We start from the raw sequence: 17973 nt of genomic DNA, 5'->3' as shown, positions 1-17973 counted from the left end.
TTCCCAAATAGCCAGGATTACAGGTGTACCATCAGTGCCCAACATTTTTTTTTTTTTTTGGTCGGTCGTGGGACTTGAAGCTCAAGGTGAGCGCTCTACCTCTTGAACCACAATGCCACTTCCAGTTTTCTAGTGGTTTATTGGAGATAAGAGTCTCACGGACTTTCCTGTCCGGGCTGGCTTTGAACCGAGATCCTCAGATCTCAGCCTCCTGAGTAGCTAGGATTACAGGCCACTAGTGCCTGACCCAACATTTTTTTAAACAGCTTTATTGAGACATAATCAACATACATAAATGCACCTATTAAAGTGTATAATTTAAGATGTTTTTCATTTGAAATAATAATTTCTTTGTATAGTCTTCTATGAGAGCTAGTTAAATATTTTTCATTACTAGGGTTTACTGAGTTACTTAAATATTTTTCATTACTGAAATTTACTAGTACTAGTTAAATATTTTTTCGTTATTGAATATGACCAAGTCCAGACAAAGTTTGTGATTTTGAATTTTATTGAGGATTCTCTTTGGTTAGTATGTTAAGTATATTAAAAACACAAGTTAGAGAGATTTGTTTGGTTAATATTTAAGTGTTAGAGGAAAGACTGTTCTTTAAATCTGTTACATTCAGATGCTTAAAACTTGAAATGTAATAAGCTTTGAAACTGTATTTTGTGATGCTAATTTATTGTGTTTTATCAGGTCCTGGATGTTCAATTCCTGTGCCAGCTAACCAGTCTTTTTGGACTCGAGAAGAATATTCTCATTTAAAGCTCCCTAGAGCCTCTCATAAAGCTGTGGTCAATGGAAATATAATGTGGATTGTCGGAGGATATATGTTCAACCACTCAGATTGCAACATGGTTTTAGCGTAAGTTGTTTGTAAGAAGCTTAGTGTTCCATTCTGAAAATTTTGAAGGGCAAACAAGCAAACTAAAAAGAAATGGTCAGTAGTTTCTACCACCTGAGAAAAATCGGTTAATATTTTGGTAGTCCTCCAAACCCTTTTTATATATGCTGAATTTTTGAAATTGAGACCCACAAAGAATTCATTGTTATGATAATAATGATCTTTTTGAGATATTTTTTAGTATCTTTTGCTTTAGGTCCCAAAATAGGTTATGTAAATAGGGGATTGCTATTCCTTTTAGTATAATTAATATTTTCAATTGCAAAAATTTTTTGAATGTATACTTTACTATTTTGCTTTTGTCTAATACTTCTCAGGTTTGAGCTTTGTTTGCATACTCTGCCACTTGTTTTGAGAGAATAATGTATATTACCATAGAGAAATTTAGTTATGAAGATTAAATTTTAGAAGAGATTTATTAACACTACTTAGGCTGATTTTGTGGTCTAGAATTTTTTCTAGGAATTTTCTATTATTGAAGATTGTAAAGTACCAATATCTATTCCTAAAAGGATTCTGGAAATACGGCAGTGGGTATATTGTTTCTGAATTTCCCCCAAATATAGTCATTAAAGAACATAGAACAAGCTGGTTACTGGTGGCTTACACCTGTAATCCTAACTACTCAGGAGGCTGAGACCTGAGGATCCTGATTTGAAGCCAGCTAAGCAGATCAGACTGTGAGACTCTTCACTTAACCAACAAAATCCCAGAAGTGGAAGCATAGCTCAAGTGATAGAGTATCAGCCTTGAGCAAAGCAAGCAAGAGTATGAGGCCTTGAGTTCAAGCCCCAGTACAAAAACAATAAAAAACCGTCCAGAATAATTAGGATAGAAAAATGACAACACAGAAGCAACATCTGTAACAAAACTTGATCTGAAGGTATCTTCAGGAATAGATTGGGGCTGAACCATTGGTAGCTGCAAGACTTGTATAATATGAGTGTCTGTGTAGTAGTGGGAGACCAATAAGTTCAGAATGGTTAGAGTGTATTCATTTAAAAGCTCAGAAAATCAATTTAAAAACAGTAGCTGACACTGAGAATTTGTGAATATTCTAGTACCAGGGGGAGCTAATGGATCTGTAGTAGGATTGGAAGGGTCTGGAGCAGTTAGTACATTATGTATGTATTCACCAAATGAACCAGGCTGTTTCTTTGCCCGAGAAAGTTCCATACTGTGTGAAATGTTGGGAATATAGTTCAAATTTCACAAGACAGGGACAATACAGACAAAGTAAAAGAAAGTTCAGGTAATAGTCAGCAGGGTACAGAGCTGAAGATCTCAACAAACAAGGAAGCTGCCATTTGTGGGAACACTGCACCATGGCTACAGAAGAGTAAGATGTTTTAAGAGCTGTCTTACACCAAACTTGCCCTGTAAAAGCTGAGTGAGAAGCAAGTTCACTTTAAAATACCAATGCCAACTCTCATAGAAAGTTCTTATAAGCAAAAAAGAAGATAGAGGATAAAATTGTGAAATATAGAAAATATTAAACTGATGAAAAATATTTCAGCATTCCAAAATAAGCTAAAACACAATATAGTGATACATAATGTGAAAGAAAATCTAATCAATTAGAAACATTCTGATGAGAGAATAGAAGTTAAGAATCTTTAACATTTTTAAATAATTTCAGAAGTATAGGACACGAAAAATAAACATTAAGTACTACTTTGGAAATTAAATATTAGGAGTTATCATAAAGAAATGAAAGTTACTTATTTTTGAAAACACAGTTGAAAACTTTTTAGTGTATTAAAACACACGAAGAAACGCTGAAAGGTAGAAAAAAAGGCTACAGTCTGGCTAGTGATTCCAGGGTACAAACTGAACTGCCGATGAGTTCTGAGGGTTTTCTTTTTGCCTTGGGTACTTCAGACTTGCTGTTGAGGAAATGGGCAGTTTAGAAATGCTGACAGACGAAAGCCAAGAGCCCAAGGAAAGGGCTGGGATGTGTCTTAGTGGTAGAGTACCTGCTTAGTGTTCATGAGGTCCTAACGTTGACGCCCACTACCTCAAAGAAAAAAAAGAGGGAAAAAGAAAGCCCAAGAAAACCCATTCTTTCTTTTTCCCTCTTCCTTTTCCTCTTCCTTTGTTTTTGGTCACTATTGAAGTTTGAACTCAAGGGTTTGTGCTTCCTAGGTGAACTCAAGGGTTTGTGCTTCCTAGGTGAACTCAAGGGTTTGGGCTTCCTAGGTGAATGCTCTACCAATCTGAGCCATACTTGTAGCCTGAAAGCTTTAAATAGTAATCTGTATTCCAGCTAAAAATGATGGAAATGTAGCCCCATCCTGCTCTGTGTGGAAAGCCTGGAAGTGCCAGGATCTAGTGAGATGCCCCAATCACCCCTCCCCTCCCCTGTGCTGAGTTGTATTAGAAGGCCATCGAGGAACCTTGGATTTTCATCTCCACCTAGCCATAAAAAGGTCTCCTTCACCAATGTAATATCAGTGAAGACATTACTCCTAATGGTAATTACGCTAACTAGTCCTCCTTCCCCATTCCACTGGAATGGTTATCAGAGGAAACTTACTATAACAAAGTTTAAATAAGGTCTAAATCTCATGACATAATATACACAGTGTTCAGATTTTAATAGAAAATAATTTGTCATGCCGAGAGCCAGGAAAATCTCAACTTGAATGAAAAAAGGCAATGAAGACACACTAACATGACATGTTAGAATTATCTTACAAGAATTTTTTTTGGGGGGTCCAGTCGTGGGGGCTGAACTCTGGGCCTGAGCTCTGTCCCTCAGCTCTTCAGCTCAAGGCTAGTGCTCTACCACTTGAGCCACAGCACCACTTCTGGCTTTTCTTTTTGCTTATGTGGTGCTGAGGAATCGAACCTAGGGCCTCGGGCTTGCAAGGCAAGCACTATACCACTGAGCCACCTTCCCAGCCCCAATTTTACAAGAATTTTTAAATAGCCATTATAAAACTGCTTCCATGCTGGTGGCTTATGTCTGTAGCTACTCAGGAGGCTGAGAACTAAGGATCATTGTTCAAAGCCAGCCTGGGCAAGAAAGTCTGTGAGACTCTTAGCTTCAATTTGCCATCAGAAAACTAGAAGTGTTGCTGTGGCTCAAAGTGGTAGAGCATTAGCTTTGAGTAAAAAAGCTCAAGGACAGTGCCCAAGCCCTGAGTTCAAGTCCCATAACTGCCCCCCCAAAAAAAGCTAAAATGAATAATTATGTATGTTTGAAACAAATGTAGTAAATCTCACCCCAAAAATCAGAGATATAAGGAAAAATCAAACCAACAAACTTAAAACTGAAAAAACATAGCCAAGACAAAAATCCCAGTGAATTAGTCAAAGAAGAATGGGGTGGGGGTTGGGGAGAAACAGAAGAAAGTTAGTGGAAGTACAAATGGAACAATAGAAGTTCTCTTTTTTTTTTCTTTTGGTCCTGGGCCTTGAACTTAAGAGTCTGGGTGCTATCCCTGAGTCGTTGTGCTCAAGGCTATATAGTACTTTACCACTTGAGCCACAGCTCCATTTCTGGCTTTTTTTTTTTTTTTTAATTAGAGATAAGAGTTTCATGGACTTCCAGCCTGGCCTGGCTTTGAATTGTGATCCTCAGATCTCAGTCTCCTGAATAGCTAGGATTATAGATATGAGCCACTGGCACCAGGCAGAACATAGAAATTTATTCAAGAAATTTATATTAAATCTTAAAACTATATAGCCATGAGTTGCCAGCACCCAGCAAATCTTATTATTTTTCACAAAAAACTTGGATTAGGGAAGTGTCGCAGTGGCTCAAGTGGTGGAGCACTAGCCTTGAGCTGAAGAGCTGAAGAGCCAGTGCCTAGGCCCAGAGTTCAGGCCCCATAACCAACAAAAAAAAAACTAAACTTGAATTAGTCTAGTAAACTCCTATAGAAAAGAAACATTTATTTAAGATGTAACAATAATTTTAATTTCTTTTTGGTTTCTTTTTTTCTATTCTATAAAATTTACAATTAAGGTATCACCTGGGATATTCTTTTTTGAATCTATTCTGTGTACATATGCATAGAATATATCTGGAGCTGCACTTACTGTGAATAATATTTCTGGATGATGGAACATAAAATAATTTTTAAAATGTTCAGCTCTTTTTTATATTACTTGTATTCATAGTGAACATGTATGATTTTTATAATAGCAGTAGCATGATGACTTTTCTCAAAAGAAAATATTTTAAGATACTGATTGTGATTATATAATAATGATATAATGATTCATTAGCATAAATTATAAAAATAGGAATATAAGTTATTTTCTTTTTGTCATTTATGTATTTCAGAGTTCTTTAAATATAATCATTGTGTACTTGAAATACTATAGTGGCATCATTTCTTGAAAGTATGTGAACTACATAATTAAAAGGAAAGATTAGTAATTTTCTTAATTATCCTTTTTTTAAAGTCAGGTACTTTATTTATTTTTTATTTTTAATTTTATTTATTTATTTTTTTGGGTGCAGTAGTGGGGCCTGAACTCTGGGCCTGAGCACTGTCCCTCAGCTCTTCAGCTCAAGGCTAGCACTCTACCACTTGAGCCACAGCCCCACTTCCGGCTTTTTTTCCTTTTGCTTATGTGGTGCTGAGGAATTGAACCCAGGGCCTCAGGCATGCAAGGCAAGCGCTCTACCACTGAGCCACCTTCCCAACCCAAAGTCAGGTACTTTAAAAAGACTTTACTAAAGACAGGTCTTTAATTTTTCTTAATTAAATGAAAGAAAGGTTATAAGAAATTAAACCTAAGTCTCTTTAGTATGATGTAAGCTTCAAGAGATTTAGACTTTGTATAGGTAAGGATTTCAAAAAGTATTAACTTCCAGTAGAGAAAGTAAAGCTGTCACCCAAGCGTTAGAGCACAGCCTTGAGCAAAAATCATAAGGGACAGTGCCCACACACTGAGTTCAAGTCCCAGTCCTGGCAGTAAACTTTTATTTCTTTCCAGGATTGTGTAGTCTAACTCTTCTTCCTGAGTTCCAGCAGGCCCAAGGGCCCCAGGTGTCAGGTGTGTTTGCCAGATTGACAGGTACCTTCTTATACATGGTAGACTTAATGAGCATTTCTAAACAGTATTATAACATAAGTAAAAGAGTGTAGGATGTTCTGTTTTGTCATGAGTGCAAATATGATCTGTTTGTTTTGTAGGTATGACCTTACCTCTAGGGAATGGCTTCCACTGAACCGTTCTGTGAACAATGTGGTTGTTAGATATGGTCATTCTTTGGCATTGCATAAGGTAAAAATCTCTCTACTCTGTACTAAGCAAGAAATTCAACTCTTCTAAATTACTTTATGCTGTGGAAAAGCTATTCAATATTAGTTATTAGTTGTGTGGGGGGGACTTTCTATTTAGTGGGATGAGGATATTTGATTGGCTAAGTTATAAGTGAAAACTGAAGTAACTTTTTTTTTTTTTGATGCCAGTCCTGGGGCTTGAACTCAGGGCCTGGGTACTGACCCTAAGTATCTTTTGCTCAAGGCTAGCACTCTACCTCTTCAGCCAGTGCCGCTTACAGCTTTATCTGTTTATGTGGTACTGAGGAATCAAACCCAGGGCTTCATGCATGCTAGACAAGCACTGCCAATAAGCCACATTCCCATCCTTGAAGTAAAAGTGTGTGTGTGTGTATATATATATATATTTTTTTGGTCAGTCGTGGAGCTTGAACTCTGGCCTGGGTGCTGTCCCTCAGCTCTTCAGCTCAAGGCTAGCATTCTATCACTTGAGCCACAGTGCCACTTCTGGTTTTCTGGTGGTTAATTGGAGATGAGAGTCTCACAGACTTTCCTGCCTGGGCTGGCTTTGAACCATGATCCTCAGATCTCAGCCTCCAGAGTAGCTAGGATTACAGGCATGAGCCACCAGCACCTGGCTCTAAATTTTTTTTTTTTTGGGGGGGGGTCCGGTCGTGGGGCCTGAACTCTGGGCCTGGGCGCTGTCCCTCAGCGATTCAGCTCAAGGCTAGCGCTCTACCACTTGTGGATCTAAATTTTTTAAATGTAAGATTTTATTGGATTCAGACTACTGAGTATTATGATTTTGATGCCATATGGTTAAAAATACAGATTAAAAAGTGTCATAATTTACAGGTTTTATGCTCACTAGCAGGTTTAGCCAAGGATAGCCACATTATACTATAACTGAATAATCATGTTCATTTTCTTGTTTTTGTAGGTATGTTGTAGATGGAGCAACTTTATTTTTTCAGGTCATTTTATCCTGTAGTAGATCTTATGTGAGGAAGTCCAGGAAAAGTGGCAAGGTTTTAGAAACGCAGAATGTGATTATATTTTATTCCTTTCTCTATTCTTGACCTCATATTTACTGAAAGGTGCATTTCACTAATATTTTTAAGCTAAGAATAATATCGGGGTTTAAATAAATCATCCTCTGTTCTTAGATTTGAATTTTTAATGGTTTCTAAAATCCTGTTTACATTTTCCCCTAGGATAAAATTTACATGTATGGAGGAAAAATTGACTCAACCGGAAATGTGACCAATGAGTTAAGAGTGTTTCATATCCATAATGAATCATGGGTATTGTTGACCCCTAAGGCAAAGGAGCAGTATGCAGTGGTTGGGCACTCAGCACACATTGTTACCCTCCAAAGTGGCCGAGTGGTCATGCTGGTCATCTTTGGCCACTGCCCACTCTATGGATATATAAGCAGTGTGCAAGAATATGACTTGGGTAGGTATATTTTTTTCCAGTAGATGTATTTTGCACATCAAATTTACATCTACCTTTATTATTAGGATAGTTTAATAAGATTCTAATCTTGATTCAATATTTTATTTTGAAATGCAGTTTTAACATTAATGTACTCCCAATGAAATTCAGATAATTGTTGCCCTTATGTAGTATGTATTTATTTTAATTAGGAAGAAGCCAAAAATGGTCCTAGAAGCTTTGAAAAGAAAGTAAATAAAAATAGTTCAAAAGAACACATAACCTGAAAAAATGGGAGGGTAGTCCTTTAGAAATTGGTTTAATGAAATTTGATTCCCTCTTAGTGTATAATCTTTCATTACATCTGTGTGGTAGGAATATCATCCAAAATTAACATTTTGAGAAAACAGGTCTAAGAATTGCTTGTATATTGGTCACTAAACATGATAGGGAATTAATGTTTGGGGGAGAATCTGACTGTTAAGTTTAGTGAAATTCTTTTCTTACTTAGCAAGTTAGAACATTAGAATATTTGAGATCAGAATTTAGCATCATGACTGTTAAAAATTTTAAGAGTCTTTAATTAGTTGTTCTTTCTCTTTTCTTTCTTTTTTTTTTTTTTTGAGACAGTACTTTGCTGTGTAGTGTAGGCAGATCTCAAACTTGGAATCCTGTCTCAGCCTTCCTAATGCTGGGATTACAGGTGTTTATTATGCTTAACAAGGTGGCTTCTTTTGTGTGTGTATATGAGTGGGCATGCGTGTGCACGAATGTGCCTGCCTGCCAGTATGGGGGCTTGAACTCAGGGCCTCAAGCTTTCCCTTGGCTTTTTCACTTATGTCTGGTTGGCATTCTACCACTCTACCTATTCCTCCATACTTTTTGCTGACTAATTGACCATGAGTCTTTCAGATTTATCTGCTTGGGCTGGTTTCAAACTGTGATTTTCAGATCTCATGGTGTAGAGTTTTATAGGTGTGAGCACCTGCTGCCCTGCTAAGGTGCCTTCTTTTAAATATAAGAGTTTAATTATTAGAGAACTTGCTTTTAACCGTTTTTTTTCCTTTCTAGATAAAAACACATGGAATATATTACAGACCCAAGGTGCCCTTGTGCAAGGAGGCTATGGCCATAGCAGTGTTTATGATCCCAAAACCAAGGCCCTGTATGTTCATGGTGGCTACAAGGCTTTTAGTGCTAATAAATATCGGCTTGCAGATGACCTCTACAGATACGATGTGGACACCCGGATGTGGTATGTGCTTTTCTTGAGCTTTTACTTTATACTATGAATTCTATATAAGCAATTGGTGGGAAAATGTGTTCTGTTTTTGTTTTCAGGTCTGGCAAATAATTCTATTTAGCATTGGAAACTAGAGAAGTTAAGAAGTAGCCATAAGATTAAAAAAAGATATATATTTTTGTTTGTTTGTTTGTGGGACTTGAACTCTGGGCCTGGGCTCTGTCCCTCAGCTCCAGCTCAAAGCGAGCTTTCTACCACTTGAGCCACAGCGCCACTTTTGGTTTTCTGGTGGTTAATTGGAGATAAGAATCTCACTTTCCTGCCTAGGCTGGCTTTGAACCATGATCCTCAGATCTCAGCCTCCTGAGTAGCTAGGATTATAGGCATGAGCCACTGGCGCCCAGCTAGTATATTTTATTGTTGCATTATTCTGGTAATTTTTATATAGAAGGATGATTAAAAGATGCTTGACATTTTGTATTTTCGGTTTTCATATACTAAGTACTACTGTACAATTTTGTTCCTTCAGAATTCTAAGGAATAATGTACATAGCTGACATTTTTTTTATAAAAATATCCTTTTGTTTCTTAGTTGTGTAAGAATCAAAATTTGGGCCTTGCACATGGTAGGCAAATGTAGTACCACTGAGCTATGCTCATATCAAGCTAAATTAATTTTTTTTGCGGGGGGGGGGGTGTCTGGTCGTGGGGCCTGAACTCTGGGCCTGGGCGCTGTCCCTCAGCTCTTCAGTTCAAGGCTAGCGCTCTACCACTTGAGCCACAGCGCCACTTTCCAGCTTTTTTCTTTTTGCTTATGTGGTGCTGAGGAATTGAACCCAGAGCCTCAGGCATGCAAGGCAAGCGCTCTACCACTGAGCCACCTTCCCAGCCCTAGATTAATTTTTTATGTGTGTGTACTGGTCCTGGGCTTGGGTGCTGTCCCTGAGCTTTTTTTTTTTTTTCAGGTTCCAGTCGTGGAGCCTGAATTCTGGGCCTGGGCACTGTCCCTCAGCTCTTCAGCTCAAGGCTAGCGCTCTACCACTTTAGCCACAGTGCCACTTTCCGGCTTTTTTCTTTTTGCTTATGTGGTGCTGAGGAATCGAACCCAGGGCCTCATGCATGCAAGGCAAGCGCTCTACCACTGAGCCACCTTCCCGGCCCCTGTCCCTGAGCTTTTTTGCTCAAAGTTAGTGTTCTACTAGTTGAGCTACAGGTACACTTCTAGCTTTTTTTGGAAGTTATTTGGAGCTAAAAGGCTCACAGACTCCTGCCTGGGATTGGATGTCTTGAACTGCAATTCTCAGAGCTCAACTTCCTGAGTAGCTTGGATTAGAGACATGAGGCACTAGTGTTCAGCTGATAGAATTATTTTTTTTTTAAATCTTGCTTTGATAACCAGTGTCTTTTTTGGCATAAGTTACTGGCATCATCCCATAAAATCATCAGACAAGTTGTTATCTTTCCAATTTTGCAGAGCTCTCCTCACTTTAAATATTACATTAATTTTAGCAAATGTAAATTTAAGTTGTGAAATAATGATATTAATATAAAGCAATACATTCTCCCTTTCTTTGGTATTTCCTCACATTTTTTGACATGATGCCATGAATATGATTTTACATTTTGTTTGCTAAAACATTGCCATTATTGGTGACTGTGTAATACTTTGTTGTGTGGTCATACTAAGCCTGTGCAGTTGGAAATAACATTGTACGTAAACTTTTGTCTATATTTTATATCATTTTAACCAGAAACTGAAATTATGTAGCCTTAGGGTGTAGGTGGTTTATAGGAAGAAAAGTCTGGAAGTTAAAAAGTGATTATGCTTGCATTAGCAGATAGAAAAGTATCCTTTAAGAACTAACCTTCTGTTTATTATTTTTAAATAAATGCAAAAGGACCATTCTTAAGGACAGCCGATTTTTCCGTTACTTGCACACAGCTGTAATAGTGAGTGGAACCATGCTTGTATTTGGAGGAAACACACACAATGACACATCTATGAGCCACGGAGCGAAATGCTTCTCTTCAGATTTCATGGCTTATGACATTGGTAAGTTGTCCAAAGCTGTTTTGGCTTCAGAGGAATGATTTGTAATTATAAGCAATATAAATGTTAATTTTTGAGGCTGACTTAAATTAACTGGTTTCTCCTTTGACACATGTACTTTACATACTAGTGGTATGTAGTTGTAACCATCAATATTGTGTCAAAGTGGATTAAAATAGATTATCTGTATTTCATTGAAAACAGGCATCACATTTTCTTGGTGTGATAATATACTTGACCAGAAGAGGGCAGGATTTATTCATTCATGAAAAGAAGATACCAAATGCTTTTTTTCTATAAATATCGAATATTCTTTTTTTTTTTTTTTGGGTCCGGTCATGGGGCCTGAACTCTGCGCCTGGGCGCTGTCCCTCAGTTCTTCAGCTCAAGGTTAGCGCTCTACCACTTGAGCCACAGCGCCACTTCTGGCTTTTTTCTTTTTGCTTATGTGGTGCTGAGGAATCAAACCCAGGGCTTCACGCATGCAAGGCAAGCGCTCTACCACTGAGCCACCTTCCCAGCCCCCGAATATTCTTTTTAAAATAAATTTTTTACCATGATAAATGCATATAAAACTGTATAAAACTTAACATTTTAATCTTTTTACATGTATAAGTCAGTTGAACTAAAACTTGTAAAACTGAAGGTTTACCACAAAACTCATATTTTTCCATCTGTATTTTTCCATTACAGCTACTAAAGTTAGGGCAATTCAGTGTAGAGAAGGGGAGAAAAATTTGGAACCTGCATGTTTTACTCAAATAAGCTTTGTAAATAGGAAGTTTTGTTTGTTTGTTTTGCCAATCCTGGGGCTTGAACTCAGGGCCTGGGCACTGTTCCTGAGCTTTTTTTTTTTTTTGGCCAAGGCTAGCACTCTACCACTTGAGCCACAGCACCACTTCTGGTTTCTTCTGTTTATGTGGTACTGAGGAATCAAATCCAGGGCTTCATGCATGTTAGAATGCACTCTACCACTAAGCCACATTCCCAGCCCCTAATATGAGATTTTTAAAAAATTAGAAACATTCTAGTGAGTTTGGGATATAGTTAAATGGTAGAGCTTGTCTAACACGTGTAAGACTCTGGGTTCAATCATATTTGGGTAGGTAAAGCAATAGGAAATTGGGGGATTTCATGGATCTAGATGATTCACTGGTTTGCATTGCTGTGTGATCTGTATTTCTTCTGTGCCCATCTGCTTTGCTACTGCTGCTTTCTAGCTTAGGGACAATAGCATGACTAGCAAAGTTCTTTTTGATTATGAATGGCAATCTGCTCTAAAATACGTTTTTCTTGCTCCTAGCCTGTGATCGGTGGTCAGTGCTTCCCAGACCTGATCTCCACCATGATGTTAATAGATTTGGCCATACAGCAGTCTTACACAACAGGTAAGTAGAAAAATGCTTACTCTTCTTGTGTTTGAAATGAAGTAAAAATGAAGAAGAATTGGACTTCTGTATTATTTCCAAGGATTTTTTCATCTCATTAGTTTTTCACAGAACCACATAGATTTAAATTTCCTGATTTATGCTTAAAATATTTGGTGTAGATATGAATTACTTCAAATGCTTTATTGATAAGGTTATATTTTTGTCTTGGATTGGCCTTAAACTGAAATCTTCTTGCCTTTGCCCCATGAGTAGATGGAATTATGAGCATGTACTACAATGTCTGGCTCATTTTCTGAGATAGTGGATTTAAAAAATATATTATTAAACATATTTTAGGTGTTTAAAATTTTGGTGTCAAAGTGATATACAGAGGGGTTACAGTTACATAAGTAAGATAGTGAGTATATTTCTTGTCTAACTTGTTACCCCACCCTCATTTTTCTCCCTCTTTCCCTCCCCCCCAGACCCCACCTACCCCAAGATAGTGTTTCACTGACTTTTTGCCTACGCTGATTTTGAACTACAGTCCTCCTATCTCTGCCTTACAAGTAGCTGCATATTTTAAGTGTTTCTTGCCAGGCCAACTGGACTGTGATTTTGAGAGTAATGAAAGGGAAGGTAAGAGTTGTAAGGCTCTGAGACTGTGGAAAAGGCAAGCATCCTTGAAGGCTTCTTCACTCTCCCAGAACCAGCAGGTGATTTCAAAATTGCTGAGAACACAACTCTACTGGAGGAATGAGCTTATGTGTTTTAAGCAACAAATTGGCTAGTTGAATCTAGCCTGCTTCATGTGAGATAGTGGGATTAAAAGTGAAACCTGGGGCCCAGCATGGTAGCCCACACCTGTAATTCTAGCTAGTCAGGAGGCAGGAATTACAAGGATCACATTTGGTGGTGAGCCCCTGAAAAGTTTATGAGACACCATCTTAACCAATTAACTGGGCATTTCTTTTATCCCAGCTATGAGAGAATAGGAGGATTACAGTCCATATTGGTCTGGGCATAAATTCAAGATCCTATCATCTGGATAAGGAAAGCAACAAGAGTTGTGGGTGTAGCTTAAGTGGTAAAGCACTTCCTTATGACCAGATCATGAGTTCAACCTCTACTACCAACCAGAAATCAAAAGAAACTTGGTATTCAGAGTTCATTTTCTTGGTTATTGAAATGTGCAGTTTTTAGCAATAGTATTGAATATGTAAAAAGCCACATAATCTTTATGTTTTAATTAGTCCTCTGTTGATTAGGGAAAAATGGAGGCATTACATGACTGAATCACTTAATTCCTTATTGTAGGTTACTATTGCAGAGTTTAAGATCTGGGACTTGGAAGAGAACCTTGAAATCATCTGCTCCAAACTCCCAGTTGATGTAGGGATCCCCTTTACTCCTGTGCAAGATTGGTAGAAATGCCTAGTAAGGACACACCTTTAAACCTGTCCAAAAATGGAAAATTCACTTGAGAAGGAAGCTCCTTTCTTTTCCTTCAGATATTTAAATATAGTTTTGTTGGTTTTTTTTTTTTTGTCGGTTGTAGGGCTTGAACTCTGGGCCTGGGCGCTGTCCCTCAGCTCTTCAGCTCAAGGCGAGCACTCTACTACTTGAGCTACAATGCCAGTTCCAGTTTTCTAGTGGTTTATTGGAGATAGGAGTCTCACGGTCTTTCCTGCCCGGGCTGGCTTTGAACCACGATCCTCAGATCTCAGCCTCCTGAGTAGCTAGGATTATAGGCGTGAGCCACCGGTATCGGCTTAAATATAGTATTAACTCTTTTGTTTACACAACCTCCAACCAATCCTTTCTTCAACTTCTAATCTGGCATAGGTTTGGTAGGATTGAAGATAACCTAGTGAACAGTGTATAGGAAGTACAGAGGCATCATACATGTGCCCTAAACACTCTATGGTACAAAGGATAATCACTTTTATAAACTTCGTTAGCCTTGTTAAGAATTTTGAGAATAACATTTTAAAATTTTTCCAGGAGTGGTTAGCAAAGTAATTTTTTTCCTCAGGCTATTATTGCAGTTACTTTTGATTATATTTAGTTCTGTATATGTGGAGGCACTCATATCAGTGTTTCATTTAATATTTAGACAAAATTTTAAAAAATTTCCTTAATATATAATAGTTGCAAGTATTTTTCTCCTCAGTTCAATACATGGGACCCTGAGGTTTTATTGAATTTGTTTTCTCTGTTTGAGTTGTTTTTCATTTCTTTGCATACTTTGCAATATTTTATTAGAAACAAAACATTAAAACAATATAAGGACTAGGCATGGTGCTACATGCCTGAAATAAAAACTATGTGGGAGGCACAGGTTGGAGAGTGTGAGGCTGACCCAGCAAAAATTGCAAAACACTACTTAGTAGAACACTCCCTAACAAATTCATGAGCCTGAGTTCAAACTTTAGTACTGAAAGTAATTAATATATTGTAATAAGTCTGGATTCTGATTGCCTTACCAGCACCACTGGGATTGTAATTTACTTAGGTTCTCCGCTGTTGATTTCTCTACTTAATTGTTTATTCTTTTTGTTGTTGTTGTTGGTCATGGGGTAATTGTTTATTCTTGTTTCTAACTTTAAGCCTGACTTCCTGTGGGTTGCCCCTAGATCATTGTAGCATAGTGTTCAGCCAGAAACTAGCCAGTGGTTTTTCTCAAAAACTTCAGTCAATAAAGTATTCTACTATTTGCTGGTGGATCTGTTTGTAATTTGTGGAATATATTTAAAGTTCTGTAAATTTATACAATCTGCCCTGGCTTTTACTTTTTGTGTCTTCAGTAACTCATATTTCTCTAAGTAAGAAAAGATAGCTAGGGCTTCTCTGCTATCTTCTAAGTATTCTTGAAGTCTTATGTAAATACAGATGACCACAAATCAGGATGAAAGATTGAATTTGAGAAGTAGAATAAGAATGATTTTGAGACCTTGAAAAATAATTTCTTTGCAGACTTCTGATGTGTAAAATTTGTCTGAAGATTGACTGCAAAAGTATATCATGTATTTGTTATATAAATTCTCAGTAAATTCCCTCTCTCTTTTTTCCTCTTAGCACCATGTATGTGTTTGGTGGTTTCAACAGTCTTCTCCTCAGTGACATCTTAATATTCACCTCAGAGCAGTGTGAAGCGCACCAGAGTGAGGCTGCTTGCATAGCAGCAGGACCTGGTGTCCGGTGTGTGTGGGACACAGGGTCAGCTCAGTGTATCTCCTGGGAGTTCACAACTGAAGAACAAGCACAAAAGTTAAAATCAGAATGTTTTTCCAAAAGAAGTATGTTTTTTCTCTACTTAGAATTTGAGATTTTAATTTATTTAATTATGAAAGAATCTAGCATTTGAGCACTTGTTATGTTCACCTCATTATCCACAATTATTAGTTGCTAGTACATCCTTATTAAGTGTTTGAAAATTGGTTTATAAACATCTTTAGTATGGATGAGAATGCCATATGCTTCCTGGAAACTGTTAGTGATTGGAGACAAAACTGCAGGCATTGTATAAGGTTTTATATATCAACTTCAGAACTATCTGCCTTAGTCTGAGGCAGTATTAACCTGTGGAATTTTTTTTAAGACAAATTCTTGCTGTGTAGCCCAGATTAGCTTCACAACCTTAATTCTCCTGATTGCTAGGGCTATAATAGGTATATGGCATCAGGCCTGGCTGTGGCACTTGTTTTGTGCCACTCCTGGGAGCTTAAACTCAGAGCTTGGGTGCTGTCCCTGAGCAGTTATTTATGTTTGTTTGTTTTTTTGTTAAGGCTAACACACTCCCACTTGAGCCATAGCTCAAGTTTTCTGGTTAATTGGAGATAGAGTCTCATGGATTTTCCTGCTCAGATGGCTTTGAGCCATGATTCTTAGATCTCAGCCTCCTGAGTAGCCAGGATTATAAGCATGAGCCACCAGCACCTGGCAATGGCCCTTTTTTGATGATAGAAATGTTATATAGATGTACTGTTCCAGGATGGTAGCCATGGGACTATCAGATAAGTTAAAATATGGCTGTTACTGAGGAATAGAAACTTGTATTTTGTTTTAATTTTACTGTAAACTACATGGTACTTGTGGTTACCATACTGGTTCCTGGAGGTCTAAAATTAAGGATAAGATCTGGAGCAGAACCCAGAAGTTCTGGTGGATAGAGCTGCTGTACTTACAAAGTATTTTCTAATTGTGCTAGTTGGATATATCAATGATAATAAGACAGATAGTTACTGATGATAAGCAGTGATCTATGCTTCTAGAACCTCCAAGCTAGTCTCTTCATCCTGCTTGTTAAGCTTCTTGCCCTTTTGCTATGAACACAGATCAACATAGTGAAGTTGTGTGCAAGAAAGTCTTAAAAGTAAGAAGATGGTATATGCAAAATATTTATAGACTTAGACTTCAGTTAATTTAAAAACATTGACTAGATTTTGTAATTAGTAGGCTTGGTGTTGAAAGTTATGGTGAACTGTGGTATGGTAGCTTTTACTTTGCTGGCATGCCCTAATTTAAGCTGGTTTGGAATGTAAATCCTCAGTAAGAACCAAATTGGGTGGACCCAATTTGTGGGTTCCACTATGTACCATACCCCTGAGATGATTTAACAAATCACAAGAGGGTTACAGTTTCTCTTTTCTGCAGAGTGTAGCAGGTCTGCAGTACCCCAGAAGTTCTGAAATTCACACTCTTGAATATACGTTTGTGCACAAAATGCAGTTTGTCTAGTGCTTCCTTTAGTATTGATTCCACTAGTAGTATATAGTTCCTTCCATGGCACTGCCTCTGTCTGTGCCTAAATTTGACTTGCGTTTGTGACTAGGAAGGAGTCAACAGCTCCTGTTGTTTATTCTATTACAACTTGAGATTCCCCCACCCTTGGAAGAAAAGTATTCCAAGACCTACTTTGTACATCAATTGTGCATCATAGTTGTTGACCTACCTTTGCTTTTCAGTTTTTGCCAACTTTTCAAAACTTTTTAAGTCCTGCTATTTTTGCCTGAATATATTTTCCTTCCAGTTTCACTCTCCACTTCTCAACCATATTATGAGGTGTTATTTTTTTTTATTAATCTATCTAAGCTTGTGCTTAACCAAAACTGTCAAAACTGATGCGTTTTTCTTCTCTTTATAGCTTTTGAGCATGACAGATGTGACCAGCACACGGATTGTTACAGCTGCACAGCCAACACCAATGACTGCCACTGGTGCAATGACCATTGTGTCCCTATGAACCACAGCTGCACAGAAGGCCAGGTCAGGGGCCGTTACTCAAGGGCTTCACAGGCTAAAAAATAATCCTAATTGGGCATAGATGTAGGTTGAATGTAGGGCATAAGTAATTGTCCAGATGTTTTGTGCGCACATGCGCATGTATATGCATGTGAGTACGAATACTGGGGTGTGGCATTTCTCCCAGACTTTTCTCTCTAGGCTAGTGAACCTCAATCATTTGGGTCTCAGCCTCTGAATAGCTAAGATTACAGGACTGGGACCATTGGAGTCCAGAGATTTTTCTTTTTGCTAGTACTTGGGCCTGAACTTGTACTTGTTTGGCTTGCTTGGCTAGTGTTTTATTATTTGAGTCATGTCTCGAGCCTCAGAGTTTTTTTTTTTGGGGGGGGTCCAGTTGTGGGGGCTGAACTCTGGGTCTGGACTCTGTCCCTCAGCTCTTCAGCTCAAGGCTAGCACTCTACCACTTGAGCCACAG

General features: G+C 37.9%; 1 protein-coding gene across 2 annotated transcripts in view; it reads left to right on the top strand.

Moving 5' to 3' along the window:
• Atrn (attractin) overlaps positions 1–17973 on the top strand; it is a 95130-nt gene that overhangs the window by 40439 nt on the left and 36718 nt on the right. For both annotated transcript variants that reach the window (XM_013011039.1, XM_013011040.1), the window contains exons 6-13: positions 701–869; positions 6062–6152; positions 7366–7609; positions 8660–8843; positions 10730–10884; positions 12185–12269; positions 15330–15550; positions 17398–17519. In XM_013011039.1, coding sequence (XP_012866493.1) covers positions 701–869; positions 6062–6152; positions 7366–7609; positions 8660–8843; positions 10730–10884; positions 12185–12269; positions 15330–15550; positions 17398–17519 — 1271 coding nt within the window. The remainder of the gene's footprint in view (positions 1–700; positions 870–6061; positions 6153–7365; positions 7610–8659; positions 8844–10729; positions 10885–12184; positions 12270–15329; positions 15551–17397; positions 17520–17973) is intronic.

This window comes from Dipodomys ordii, unplaced genomic scaffold (genome assembly GCF_000151885.1).
Source record: "Dipodomys ordii isolate 6190 unplaced genomic scaffold, Dord_2.0 Scaffold13, whole genome shotgun sequence".
Taxonomy (NCBI): domain Eukaryota; kingdom Metazoa; phylum Chordata; class Mammalia; order Rodentia; family Heteromyidae; genus Dipodomys; species Dipodomys ordii.
This window is presented reverse-complemented; position numbering and strand designations above follow the sequence as displayed.